The 15,232-nt window shown below is 39.0% G+C and overlaps 1 protein-coding gene across 3 annotated transcripts in view; it reads left to right on the top strand.

Moving 5' to 3' along the window:
• The window catches only part of ITGA9 (integrin subunit alpha 9), a 218,944-nt gene that overhangs the window by 97,895 nt on the left and 105,817 nt on the right, over positions 1-15,232 (top strand). For all 3 annotated transcript variants that reach the window (XM_086844215.1, XM_086844226.1, XM_086844237.1), the window contains one exon: positions 11,475-11,630. In XM_086844215.1, coding sequence (XP_086700341.1) covers positions 11,475-11,630 — 156 coding nt within the window. The remainder of the gene's footprint in view (positions 1-11,474; positions 11,631-15,232) is intronic.

The raw sequence follows: 15,232 nt of genomic DNA, 5'->3' as shown, positions 1-15,232 counted from the left end.
TTCTCGTTATGACTCCCACTGGTTAGAAACTCTTTCAGACCTTTCCCCAAGGATTTGTGTGTATTTAGCTGTCAGGACCTGTGGTTGGGAAGAAGCTAATTTTCCCCTTTCCCAGCTTTGCTGAAATTTCTTCTCTTATCCCAAATCACAGCATATTCTGTTTATCCATTTAGAATCACTGAGTACCATCTAGAGAAGTCTTCCATGCAGGCCACAAATTTGTGTTGCTAGCAAAATTTTACATGTTGTGGAACAGAGAGATGGGGATTTGAGAAAGTACTGCTGTTAGGATAAACACACCTGACCCATTGGATAATGTGTGAAATAATCAGAAGTACTCAAAGGATATAATCAAAGGAGATGTGTAAAGTGGTAATACCTGCACCTAATCATATTAGGTTAAAACTTTATTGTAGTTCATGCAATATTGCTGTTGTAAAATGTCATTTTTTCTATTTCCTGTGAATGCATCTCCAGCTTCAGAGTAGAGCACTCAACTTTGATCTGAGGAACTGGTTTCCACTTATTTGTGGAAATATTTGCCTTGTTTGTTTTTAAAGCCCACTGAACTTAAGGGAAAGTTTTGGTTTTCCTTGGTTCCCCTGAGAAACACTTGTTCATTCTGCTCTCATCCATGGGGATAAACAGTCTCCCTTTGTCCCTGTGTAATATCCTCAAGCCCAGCCATCTGAGAGCTGGCCAGCTGTATTTGCTGATGTGGCTTCTAAGCAGGAGGCTCCTGCCTCTTCTTGAATGATCTATGAAACAAGGGGAAAAGCTTTATCATTGTTGAAAGAAATGGCAAGTTTTCTATTCATTTCTGATTTCAGCTGTAAATGGACTAAAATGAACATAAGGTTTATGAAGTACTGATATACTTCATAACAGTTATAATATATACATATATATATACATATTATATATACATATATAGACATATATATATATATATATATATATACAGATTCTTTCCCAGTTTTCCTTTTGGTTTTGTGTAAGTCATGAGCAGAGGCTCAAAGTCTGAAGACGGGAGAGTGTTAGCAAAATGGTGTCTGGATGATCAGAGGAGAATGGAAGAAGAGGAGAAAAGTGATGGAAAGACAACATGGAGACAGGGTGTTACTGAGGTGATTGTTAGCATACTGATATGTAGGTATGTGTGGAACAGGAGGACTAGAGGCTAGAAAAATGCCACTGTCACCATGCATAATGCATGTGCTATGCAATGGATAAGTTTCCTTTAATTCTTCTTCTCAATATTTCTTGGTTAATAATATTAATTCCTATTAGGTGGAGTGTTACAAAATAGTGAATGGGAATTTGTCATCCTTAGAGACAAATATTCCATCCAGAATAATATGGTTCCCTCACCCTCTTCAGATATCACAGCTCATATCTGTACAGAAGCCATGGCACAGGGTAGTAAAGAGCTCAACTTTTGGGTCCTGATTTCATAAGACTTCTAGTAGATACCTAGGATATGAAACATGAATTGATATTAAACATAAAAGCTGATATCACAGATGAGCTCTGTTCACATTTTTAAATTCATGTGATAGAGCAGGCAATTATAACACTCCTTTTACTTGGATTGATTTTAAATTCTGTTTTGAAGATTAGACTAATAAATACTACCTCCTCTGTTTAATAGTGCAAGAATAGACTTGAGTCATGTTATTACAACTGTATTGAGTTTGCATGACCAGGTTTTGATAGTGCAGGGACTACAGGTGTTCTTCTGTGAGGAACTACTGGAAGCTTCCCCCATGTCCAACGGAGCTAATGTCAACTGGCTCAAAGACAGACCAGCTGCTGGCCAAGGCCAAGCCAATCAGAGATGATGGTAACATATTTAAGAAGAAAAAAAATGTTACTGAGCAGATGTAATTGTGCTCAGAGAGGAGAAGTGAGACTGTGAGAGCAACACCTATGCAGACACCGAGTTCAGTGGAGAAGGAGGGGTAAGAGGTGTTTTAGGAGCTGAGATTCCCTTGCAGCCCCTGGTGAAGATCATGGTGAAGCACCTGTGCAGCTGCAGCCCATGAAGGACCACATGGATGCAGAGACCCCCCTGCAGCCCATGGAGTACACCTATTCTGAAGCAGGAGATGCCTAAAAGAAGGTTGTTGATGCTGTGGGAAGCCTGTAGTACAGCAGGCTTGTGGCAGGGACCTACAGACCATACAGAGAAAAGCACATTTCTTGGCATGACTTGTGACTCCATGGACTACCCATGCTGGTGCAGCCTGTTCTTGCAGGACTGCACCCCATGGAAGGAGCCCATCCTGGAGCACTTCGTGGAGAACTAGTCTGTGGGAAGGAATCATGCTGCAGTAGTTCATGGAGAGCTGTCTCCTGTGGGAGGGACCCCATGCTGGAGCAAGGGAAGGACTTCTCTCCCTGAGCAGCAATGGAAACAACCTGTAATGAACTGACCATAACCCCCATCCCCCATCTCCCTGTGTCACTCTGGTGGAGCTTGGGAAGGAGGGAGGGATGGGGAAAATGTGTTTTTAAGATTTGTTTTATTTCTCATTATCCTGCTCTGATTTTGGTTGGAAATTCAGTTCATTTCCTCAAGTCCAGTCTGTTTTGCCCATGATGGCAATTGGTGACTCCTTATCCTTGGATATAATTTGATGTCCTTGCCCTTATCTCAGCTCATGAACCTTTTATCATACCACTCCCCTGTCCTGCTGAGGAGGGAAGTGATAGAGTGCCTTTAGTGGGACCCTGGCATCCTGCCCGGTCAAACCACTACAACAACATTCCTCCCAGATTCCCATTGTGTTCTATCTATTCTCAGGTTAACCAGAGAAGGATTTATATTTTTGTGTGTAAATATCTCTAGATTTCATAAATAGTCTATTCTCATCTCAATAGTTTGTAAATGAAACTATAGGAACATCATTCTTCTCATGTACTTCGCCTCTCTCTTTCAGATGCATGCAGACAGGAAGGCATGCTGGATAGTATGTTGTTTTCTTTGGAAGAGTTCCAAGGACCATTTCTAGCACTTCTACTTTACTGAATTAACTGTCAGTAAAAACATGGATGTTAACCTTTTTTCATGTCTAGCTATCCTGTTCTACTCAGGATGATTCTGCTTACTTTGAATCCTGACACAATGCTACTATTTTTTCCTGTACATTTTTAAAGGAAACTGGGCTTAATGAATAATGGTCTAGAATTTTTCCTTGTTTCACACATGTGTTTCTTATAAAGCTGTATTGATTAAATGCTTTTTGTAACAACAGCATTGAAAGAGTCAGCCTATAGTCAGGCCTTCAATTTGGGAAAAAAATGGTTAAAATGAAGTATCTATCAAAATACATTTTCCACTGCTACTGTGATGTTTCAGAGCCATCCAGCCTTTCAGTCCACTGCCACTTGACTCTTCTAGCAGATTTTCAGTCACCTGGACTTTTTGAGATACCAAGGTTCAAACTAAAATGGCATCTGGACATCTGTCAGTTGTTACAGACTGATGATTTTTTCATACAAATCCATTGCAGTTCTAGAGAATGTAGCAGGATAATCTCATCCATAGATGTTTGACCTACTGATAGTAAGGTGACCTGCTGGATGTGACACAGGTATGCTTTAAGACAGTGTGAGAGAAAATGTGTCCCAGGACCCTATCCTGGTACCAGCCAAGAGTGTTAATTTTGGCAGTGCCACAAGGGGCATGGCTGGAACTTGGAGGTTATTCTATACCAGCTCATGTAATTTTCCAGTGATGGGGAAAAGGTCCCTTTTCTTGGTCACATAACGTAGCAAAGGGAGTGGTTGGGTGTTGTTGGGGGTCTTCCTCATGGTGAACATGTGAATCATTCACCTCTATCTTGTACATGCTTGTATTGTTGCTGCTACTGTTCATTGTCTTATTTCATACCTGTTTCCAGTAAATTGTTCTTATCTCAGCCCTTCCGGACATCTGATTCACCTCTCCAGCCCACTGCAGGAGGGAGGAGAGAAAAAGGGGAGTAAGCAAGCAGTACATGGTGTGGCCACATCACAATGGAGTGATTCAGTGGGAACACTAAATTTAGTGGGAATACCGTTCTTAAACCACCAGAGACTCATATGCATGAAGGGGAATCCTGTCTCAATTCATAAACCTGTCTTAGATGGTTATTTTCTCTGAAAAGTGACAGGCACCTTCAAAAGGGAGCAGACATTTAGTCGGGTACTTTGTGGAATGATCAGTGGGAAACACTGAGGAAAAGAGCACATCCTTCTCTTTTGTCCAGTACAGAGATTCTGGGGGAAGCATATTGATTACTTTGCTGTTGGCTCTTGAAATGTGCCCAGGTGCTTCTGCCATACTTTTTTCAAGAGAAAGAAGAGAAACCATCATGAGAAGACGGGAATGAAGGAAGGATGTCTGCTTTCTCTTACAGAGTAGGTCAGGGGTTTACTCATGGCTGTGAAGAATCAGATAGAACTCAGGCAAAGACTGGGGGCCACATTGCCGTTCAGTGTCAAACAGCAGTCATCAGCTGCTAAGCTGTGTTATACCTTCAATCTGAAATACCACACACAGCAAAAGGGGCATAGGACCATCAAGAAAGGTTCCTGACCATCCCTGTGGGATATGGCCTCAGGAGGGGACTGGGAGAGTCAGTCATCAGCCCAGTCCTTGGCTTGTGTGGGAGATTTTGCACTGGAAGTTGGTTGGATGACACATACACACAGCTAGCTTTATCCAGATGTATATAGGAAGAAAGCAAGACAGTGAACAAGAAAATACAGTATATGAATGCTGAAATTAACCATAAAGTTAACAACACTTTTCTAGGTCCATTCATGTGTTGGTCTTTTAGCAGACCTGTTACCATATAAGATGACTCAGGGGCCAAGGATCTTAAGCTCCTTCTCTAACAGCTTCATACACAGCACCCCTGTGTTTGACTTCTCGATCAGGGTTGGAGGGAAATGCTGTATAAAAGGAAACAGGTAGCTGAACTATCTTTTCTTATGCACTCAGTGCAGTTTAAGACACCATTAAAGGAAATCTCTTTAAAGCTTTGTTTTGATAAAACATTGTATCAGCGGAATATGAAATGTGGAAACTCCAGTGGAAAAAAACCCAAAACATATGATAAGTTACATACATAAAGGAAGATTCTGGATATATTATTATCTCTATTCTGTATACTATTCCCTGCTGAAGCAGTTTATATTTTCAGAAAGAGAACAAAATAAATAAAACCCTATTACCCCTATTCCTCCTTCTTGGGTTCTCTTTGCTCAATTAAGTTCACATCTTCATTTCATAAATACCCATCAGCTCCTGAGCTTTCTAAGGATTTGTATTTTTGTTTTATCAGTATTGCAGGTGTCTTGTCATGTATTGCAGATCAGTTTGCTTTGCCTGGTACAAGGAAAAAGCTGGGCATTTTAACCCATTTTGTCTGTTTTCTGCAAAGGGGAGTAACATGATTTTAAATAGTCAAAGAATTTTCTGTAGTATTCATCTAAAAGACCCCAATGAAAGACTGAAAGTGAACTATAAAAGAGAGAAAGGGAGTGGGTAATAAAAACATAACTGAAAACAGTAGGTCTAGTAAAAAAGCTGACATTCAAATATGTAAAAAGAACATGAAACTGTACTGCCATAATGCATTTTAGTGCAGAGCTGGAAAATCAAGACCTGAGATCACTAATACATAATATCGAATTTGGATGGCAGGAAGTAGCTTTACTTACTGATTACCTTGGGAGAATTATCCATGGTATATGATTGCTAAGCCTTTGTAACCTTTGACATGGGATATTTGCACCATTGATTGCAATTTCTCCCATGCCTACATCAGTAATACCTTTATCACTAGCCAGCTGATTCCGGGAATCCAGATGCACAAGAGCAGTGAGCACTTTGATTCACAGTGAGACTGTTCTCAGCTTGGGTTTTGACACCCAGTGTCTCAGGGTGTTCTCTCAATGCATACAGGCTCCCAGGCGCCTGGTGTTTATTTAATTAGATTTAAGATTTGCTTTTTTCTTTCCCAAGACATCTTTTTACTTTTCAGTGTGTGTGCCAAGAGGAGTTGCTGACCTAATGGAAACAGTTGCGTCCTGGAGTAAAGCATTTAGGAAGAAGATAATGAAAGTACTCCTGTACTTTCAAACACTAACCCTAAATAACATTAGGGCATGTGACACCCTGCAAATACTTTGCTTTTCTTTTTTTTTTCTCCTGTTATAAACTTTTCTGAGATTCTTCAGAAGTCTTAGTAAGTCTAAGTAATAGTTGAAGTTTAGCAACAAAGGCTGTTCAACTACTTTTTGAACTGTGGCTGTCACAAGATCTTAAAACAGTGAAATGATTGAAACATCAGGCCCTGATTGCCTTCATATATTATTAATTTGACAAAAATTTCACTTGTAACTTTGTAAATGGGCTTTTACCAATCAAATAAACTTCTAGTTGTGTCTCTTTATTTGGAAAGAGTTTGCAGCTGGGTTTTTTCCCCTCTAAACTACAGACACATCTTAAAATCTTAAAAAATATATGTATTAAAAAATTCCCAACTTGTGTGTAATGGAAATTAGATCTTTTCTATCTGATTTTGTCATGAATATGTCATGTATGCCTTTTCAGTGGGGACACATAAACTCTAAATTTATGCCAGCTCAAAATAACTTTTTACAAGTCCTAGAATATCTTTATCAAAGTAAGCAGAGAACAGAGGAAAGCTCTTGTGAGGACAAAGGTTGTTACTCTTTGGCATAGCAGGTGGCCAAAAGTATTAGCTCGTGCTAGGACTTAACACCAAAGTATCTAAACTTGGAGTACTAAGTAAGGAACAGGGCAAGGAAGTTAAGTTGTTCCTTATTCATTTTCAGGTACTAAAAAGACATGTACACATTGATTCATTTGAAATGAATGAAAATCTGTCCTCAAGTTAAAAGCCAATATGTCTAATTAGTACTCTTATTGAATTCCATGGCTTTTAAACTTTGCATCCTGGATGACTCACAGTTTAGAGAGGGAGACTGAGATAACAGGAGAAGATAGTTCATTTTAAAGTCAAGTACTGTTATCTTATTGATTCATAAGCTATAATGTATGTTTATTAAGACCTACAGCAGTGATTTCATTTGATAGATTGTGGCAGTAGTGTCTTTTGTTTCTGAAGCCTGGTGTACATTTGAGTAATATTTGAAATCTCTGATCAGGGAACTATTTATCTCTTGACATTGAGTTGAGGATTTATGTGGTAGCGACCCGTGATCTGATTAAAGTTGTATGCTGGATTAGCATTAGCACAATGTCTTTCATACATTTTGCAGCATTAATATGTTGCCTGTTAAATTTGGATTGTCAAATTTGTTCTGTGTATTTAAGCCTATAAAAATTCCTAGTCTATTATTAGAGCTTATTATTTAACACCTGAAATAAATACATTTAGACTATAAGTTTCAAGCTGAGTGTTTTAAAAAACAGGTTCTGGAATTCATTCTCTGTCATTTAACTAAATAGAACTTAATTCTCAGAAGTACTGAAAAGCTGTGCTGAATTCAGTAAAAGCTCTGGAATTCATGCATGGGTTAAAATCCTGAGGATCAAGTCAGAGGGAGTAGAAAAAAGGCCCGACAGATCAGAGAACTTCTCCACAGAGAAGGAAAAGAGAAACTCCAGAAAGACATGGCACCAAGCAACTGTTGAGGTCATCTTGATGATTATGTGTATTTCGTCAGATGATACTGCTGAAAATTTGTTCATATTCATTCCTTTAAAGGGCCATGTTTCATCCTTTATTCCTGCTGTAGATTGTGGGCATTATTTACATCTCAATTTATTTCTCAGCCCTTCGGCCATAATTAAAAATGGAATTTGGCACTCTCTAGAGTCCTTGCTGGAGACTTTCACCTTGTTGAAGAAAGGGGATTAAATGTGATGATTTACAGAGCTCGTGTACAGTCCCCTGAGTGTACTGCGGCACTGAGCCAAAAGAAAGCTGAAATGATATCCAGTCTGGCAACCACTTTGCATCATGAATAGAATAAATCTTATCCCTTGACTAAAACTCTGTCTTGTTCCAGCCAAATTTACTTGAATTCCTGATGTGTGTGGGCTCTTGGTAGCCTAAAGTTAAGGTTGTAGAAGGCAGTGGCTGCCTGCCAAGGGAGTGTGCCTTTAGGATGTTGGACTCTGTATTTGTGTGTTGTCATGATGTGCCCGAGGCCGTGCCTATGAAAAGTGACAAAAATTATTTCTTACAATTATCACACTCCATCTTAAACTGCAAATTATATTCAGAATCACAGATGTGACATTTGATCATTGCTCTTTGGTTACTTTTCAGATTTTTTAGGACTTTTTGGTACTGAAGTCAAACAGAAATACAGTCACAAATCTGGCAGAGACTTTGCTTTCTTGCTTTTTTCTCTTCTGCTAAGCCAGAAAAAAAAAAAAAAAGGAAGGAATATGTGGCCATGTACAGCTGCTGCCACAACATTCAAAAATTTCTTTGAGATGATTGTTCTGTGAGAGGAGATAGCAAGCATTTGTTATCACGTTGGCTAGGGTAAGCTTTCCAGTTCAGGCACAGTGAAAACTTGCACCAATTCAGTGACTCCAGTCTGTACAGATTAAGTATTTATTGCTTAAATTAACTGACTGTTACTCATTGAATCCTAATTGCATAGTAGTTTCTGTTCATAATTTGAACTCCTTGTATATTACACTCATTGTAGTAACCTTCAAGCTTTTTTTTTCAGTTACTCAAATTGTGCTGTTCATATGCTATGATTTTCCAGTTTAGTTTTTTCAGGACTCAGAAATGTCTTTAGCCTACACCACTTCCCTAGCATAGCAGCCTTGTGGTGTTAAATGATGATTACATGTAAAATCTGCTCATGGAAATCATATCACTTGACAAATCCAGTTCATTAGGATCATGCAACTTATATAAAAAATGTACAGTTTCCTTGACTTGAAGGATTTTTCAGTCTGTCTCAAACCTTATTCTCATCGAATCTTTTGGCTTCCTCTTAGAAATCAGGAATACTTAAAAGCAATCTGCAGGCTGTGTCATCAATATATGATTCAACACAGGAAGCAACACATTTGGGTAGACTGAAAGAGAAAGAAATTGATCATATTAATAGCCCAAAATAATACTTTTCCAGATTGTGCTTGGCCAAATATTAATTATTCATTTTATGTGTTCACATCCCAGACAGTCTGTGGTGCACCTGTGAGACAGAACTGTCTTGTCTCTGTCTTACTGAAGACAAATGCCACAGACTGTTGCCTTCGTTTTTGAGGGATTGTGAGCAGAAGGGACTGAACATGTAGAAAAATTAATAACTGGGCAGCATTCATAATTTTATCCTTACTTAAAGATAAATGGGTATGTGAAATGTATTTCCCAGGGCTGTGGTGATGGAGAAATCAGAATTTCACCACTAAAATCAAGCAGAACACCAGTAAACAATAAAGGTTCACGTCAATATTCATTAAACTCAATAGGAAACTTACCTTTTGACTTTAAAGAGCACTGATCTGAACCCTGCAAGACCATATTAAGACGCATAGAACTGATTAAGTACTTATTCCTAACATACTGCAGTAGTAAAATTACAAAAATGGTAGGTGGGTTTTAATTTAACCCACTGTGTACATTTTTATTGTTCTGTGTTTATATAGCTGGATGCATACAGTTGGATTAGGTGGCAATTTGCCTGCTGCTTTGTGTTTGACTGTTGCTGTATGGCATGCTCTTTTATGGTCTTGTTTCTTCTTCTATACAAAGTCTTCACATAGCCTGATAACAATCCTCACTTAAGTTAATACACTTGATTTTCTCTGAGAGCAAAGCTATCTTTGTGAGTTGTAATGTTGTTATTTAGTAGTCTCAGTATGGTACAGTTCCAATCCTGGGGATAGGACTGAGTAAAAGGCTGCAGGCACGAGTGTCTCTTCTGCTGAGAGGATTAAAAGTGCTGCAGATCATCCAAAGTCCTTTTTATAGGACAGTGAAGACATCAAGCTACCACCACTGCTATGTCTGTTGTTGATCAGTGTTCTTTACCAAGAAAGCACAAATCGCTCCAAGCAATGTACAGTCTAAACTTCAGAGTACTGGCAGATATTCATATTAGGGTAGGGAATTTAAGGGTTGGCTGAAGGTGCAGGAGGGCAGATGTCATCCAGTCTGATATTTGCTATTATTCATCCAACTAACCCATGATTTGGGAGTTTGGTTAGCCACTAATCTTTGACTTCAGAGATCTGTGGACAGTCAACATATTGGAGAGGTATGGTTGTCTTGAAGCAGATCAAACAGGGTGGTCTGAAAGCCAGTTAGTACCCAGGTTTCCCACATCTGGAAGATGTAATTTTAGTGGCATTGCATCTCAATTGCTTCTTGTGGTTGGTGAGCTGTGTTCAGAGAAACCCACTAACCAGTGCAAGGCAAAATTGAGAGTTGGCCTATTTGAAGGTTTGATGTGCTTACTTATGGGATTTATTTATTGCCTCAGTTTCATCTGTGCTGAATTAATGCTATGTTTTTAAGTAACTAAAATTTAAGAGGAATGTTTGCCTATGAAAAGGTAGAGTATTTGCACTTAGGTTTTCTGGTAAATTGGATTTTGGAAGTCAGAACTGAACAGAGCACAATGAGCACTTTGTCCTGGCACCATAATCTGGATTTAGACATTGCATGTTGTGACAAATGGTATGAATTTTGTGGCTTGGGCTCCAGCAACCAGAGAAGGCAATACTTTTGTCCCATCAACCAAATAATATGGCACCATTCTATACATCTGGTATGAAGCCTACAATAAGCAAATAAACTGAAAAACTTTCTTCTTTTATAAACTGAAAGTGTTGCTGTGCTGAGGATGGAGGAAACTGTAAATTTTGCTTTGAGAAACAAACTGGAAGATGAATTTTCTTGCCCGTTCATATCTGTAATCCTATTTTATAGCCACATTAGTAACTTTGCTCATCCATTCATTTCGCTGATATTGCAAAACAACACGGGAAGATGGAATTTTCTGTTCTTTTAATGAGTGGAGCTCACTAGAGGTGATCTCAGTCAAAGTCTAGGATTTTGAAACCCCAGAGATTCAGATTATTTGCTCTTTGCTTCTGCAGGAATAATTTAATTGCTTTCTATTTTATTTTTTTCTTTTTTAAGAAAATATTTTTATTGAAAACCACTTGATTTATAGGTGGGAAAAATATTCCACTGCTTCTGTGTATTGAAGAATAGGTCCCAAAAGAATAACTTTAAATTTTTTTTTAAAACTTCTGACTTTTTCATTGTAATATGCTTATTCCTGCTTGATCTGGAGAAAGATAAAGGAAGTAGAGAAACTGGTCTGCAGTGTTGAATCTGGTTTAATTGCATATTTAATTAAATTATCTAGTTTGATTGAATGAATAATTGTTGTAGATAGAAACTTGCTTGGCTATATGCATAGGTGAAATATCTGTTTGTCTTCTTGTACAGAAAAGGGTCAAGGACGTCATCTCTCCAATTGTATTTGAAGCTTCGTACAGCCTTGGAGAACATGTGATAGAAGGAGGAAAAGAGGACAAGGAACTAACTGCTCTGAAGCCCATTCTTCGCTGGAAGAAAGGACAAAAGATAGCGCAAAGGAATCAGGTCAGATTTGGACTACATTATTTCCCAAGAAGGCCTGTGGCTGAACTTACAGCAGAGGTGGCTCTAAAAGTGGATTGCCAAGCTCTGGGTCATTTGCACACAGTAGCCTTTTTGTGCAATCTCTGCTGTTGCTAACTTCAGTGCTGCTCTGTGATGTAGTAAAGGCTTGTGCCTCCAAGGCTAGACAACACAAAGTGAGGTCACTTTCTTGTTTCAGGGTGTTTATGCTGGGAAGGGAAAGATGAGAATGTCCTATGCCTTCTGGTTCTTCCCTTAATGTAGGAGGTTCTTGTGAAAGGCTTGGTCCTGGACTTCTTTCCAGGTTAAGCCTTTGCTAGTGCAGAAGGGGACATGGCAACTGTCCATGGCAGCTGAGGGGAGAACAGTGGGCAGAAGAACAAAAAATTTGCCTGACTCAACTGTCCTCTTTTCCTTAGGACTTCACACATCCAGTTGTGGCAAGGGAAACCCACTCTTGCTGTTATTGTAGACATGCCATGCTGAAATAGGATGGTTTTATTCTCCTCCCCTCATTGCCATTTTTTTAGCTGTGAAAAGTCTGTCTGGAGTAAATGGTTTTTTACCTTAAGGTTTTTAACCTTAAGAAGTTCATTCTCTATTGACACAATAGCATCATCATCTGTAGCATTACTTTCTGATTCTGCTCATAAGGTCCCTGAATACTATTAAAAAAAAAATGGTAACTATAGTGTTTTATTTGCTTCAGTATGTAACCAAGTGGTTTGAACTGTATTTGGTTATTTCTTGTAGTTTGGACACACGCATTTTTATTCAAGTATGCTTTATTTTTATAGATTTATGAATGAAAGATGCATTCAAAAATTACTTATTTTTATGAGGAGGGATTGTGGGGCTGTTTGTATATGAATTTTGTATTGTTGCAACAATATGATGGGAATTTATGGACAGCTTGGAACTTTAACACTGCTGTAAACCTCAGTGTTACATGAACAAAGCTTCTTGCTTTTTTTACTAATGGACTTAAATTCAAAAGGTCACATCTTGCCCTGCAGGCGAGTCTCGGATCAATGCTAAAATACCTAAATGCTGAGGTTATAGAGCAGGGGCAAAAATATGTTGGGAATTTCTCTGACTTGTTTTCTTTTGCAATTTGGATGGGAGGGAACCAGTTTAACAATCCCTTTTCATTCGTTTTCCAGATGTTGTTCACTTAGATTAGTAAGAAAAGTAATTTGACACTGGGTGTGCTGGCAAATATGCTTTCAGCTAAGAACATGACGAGAGCTTCAGAGTTAGTGTGGCAGTCATGGTGACAAAGCTCTGATGAAGTAGCCTGGAGGCTTGGTGCTGGGGTCCTCAAAGACTAAGTTCATGGGAAAACTTGAATGTAGCATTCTCTTTCAGAAGTATTGTTATCTTGTAAGCAAATATTGTTTTGAAAGGACAAAAGGGACAGTAGGAACCAAAATTAATTTAATAAAGGATTTACTTTTTCAAAGAATCTAATGATTATGGAGGAACCTTACATTTTTGGAAGTCCAGTTCAAGACTCCAATGCTTTCTGTTTTCAGAAGATATGGTGAGGTCAGGTAGACAAAATTAGTGTTAATGTTGGTACTAATGTCCTTAAATATAGCTGGTTGTATATTGTTTTCAAAAGACATAGATCTTGCTGATCCAGTAAGAAGTGACTTTCCATTAGCCTCTTTGTTGCGTCCCAAATCAAGTTGCTACCTTTATCCACAGGAAGAAGTTAATAAGTTTTCTTGCTTCAGGGAAATTATTGTGTGTTTGGAACTGGGTTTGACTTAGTTCTTTGTTAATGGCTTGTACTATAACATTTATTTTTGTATATCCACTGTATAAATACATGTTAACCAAGAATGAGAATGCTATCCTGCCAAATACAGTGGGGATTTGTTCTTAGTAGTATGCAGTAATGTATCTTAGAGTTCAAAATGTGATAGGCTAGAATTCTGCCTGTTCTAAATATTGTAATAAAATCACCAACTATTATGTAGATGGAGATACCATTTTGTTTTAGGAAAGTATTCTCAGTAGATTTAGTTGTGTCACTGTCTCCAGGATTTAGTGAGTGCCAAAACTGTTAGTTAAAAGAAGAGATAGAAAATGTCTGCAACCTTCTGTTCCTACAGTTCCACTAACTTGCAGTGAAAATTTGTGCCCAGTGTTGCACTCCCGGGTGAATGAGAATGCATATTTCTTGGATGAACTTCACCCTTTTAAAACAGCAGTCTGTTTTTTTTGAAATATTTGTTTTTGAAAAGCTGGTTAAGTAAATAAAATAGCTTGGTTGGCAGGCATGAGAGAGTATAGAAGGATTTTCATGAAGATGATTTATGAACACATCTAGTGATTTTTGGTTTGCTGTACAAATAATGCCATTCTATATTTTAAAACATGCACATGCACCTCAATCTCATACTGAGAGCAAAGAAATGACAGATCTGGACAGAATGAAATGCAGTGTCCATACATACAGCATGGTCCAGATTTGTCAGTGTCTTCTCTTGAGCAGAGATCTCTGTGTTCCTTCTTGAGTCAGGTCATGTCACTGTCTGCAAACTGAACTGTGCCCATGACATTTCTTGGCATTGGAATGACATCTTTATTCTACCAAGCTGTTGAAGTGGCTCATGGCATGATTTTAACCTATGCCAACTACTGCATCCTTAGGCATCGGTTAGGAGGTAGGATGCTCCTGTCTCGGAGGCTAGGGCAATTCAGTTTCCTGGTGCAGCTGAGTAACTTAGTGCAGCTGTCAGTAGTTGGGTAGGTGGAAGATTAATTGACTTATACCTAGGGATATTGGAAGTCTTTGGTAGATTGGAGAGATCAATCTAATTGCCATGTTCCATATGAAATAGCTTGCCACAAAACTCCTTCCTCCTTAGCAGGGCAAGCTCCCAAATTACATTTTGCATTTATTCTTGCAGAGATCATGGGCCATCCTTCCTGCCTAATTGCAATTGTCTTCCCTTTGGTTGGAGTGGAATTGATGAAAGCAATTTATATTCCTCCCTCTGCCATCCCTTCAGTGGTATCTCTTCTGCTCTTGATGAGTTTGGTCACCTGAAATAGTGGACAAATGACTGCATTTGGCTTAGATGGCTTGACAAGTGGCAATGTGCTAGTCATGAGCTAGCCCAGAGTCTTCCACTCAGTGAAATGGATTAATTCCCCTGTAGTTTTCCTCAGTTTTCCTCCTTTCTTGGCAAAGTTTGGTTTACAATCTTCCCCAGCCTATAGCACTGCATGGGGTTGTTGTGATCAAGGTGTAGGACCCAGCATTGGCCTTGTTAAACCTAATACCATAGGCCTCAACCCATTAATCCAGCCTGTCCAGACCATAAGCAGAGCTCTCCCACCTTCTAGCAGATCAACTTGGTGTTGTCCACAAACTTACTGAGGGTGCATTTGATCCCCTTGTCCAGATCATCAGTAAGTATATTTAAAATGACTGGTCCCAATAGTGGAGAGCTGAGGAACACCACTGGTGACCGGCCACCAACTGGATGCAGCGCCATTCACCACCACTCTCTGGGCCTGGCCATCCAGCCAGTTCTTAACCCAGCAAAGTGCTCCAAGCCATGGGCTGC

This window comes from Cyanistes caeruleus, chromosome 1 (genome assembly GCF_971803275.1).
Source record: "Cyanistes caeruleus chromosome 1, bCyaCae1.hap1.1, whole genome shotgun sequence".
Lineage (NCBI taxonomy): Eukaryota > Metazoa > Chordata > Aves > Passeriformes > Paridae > Cyanistes > Cyanistes caeruleus.
Note: the sequence above shows the minus strand (reverse complement) of the source record. Positions and strands in the feature narration are given on the sequence as shown.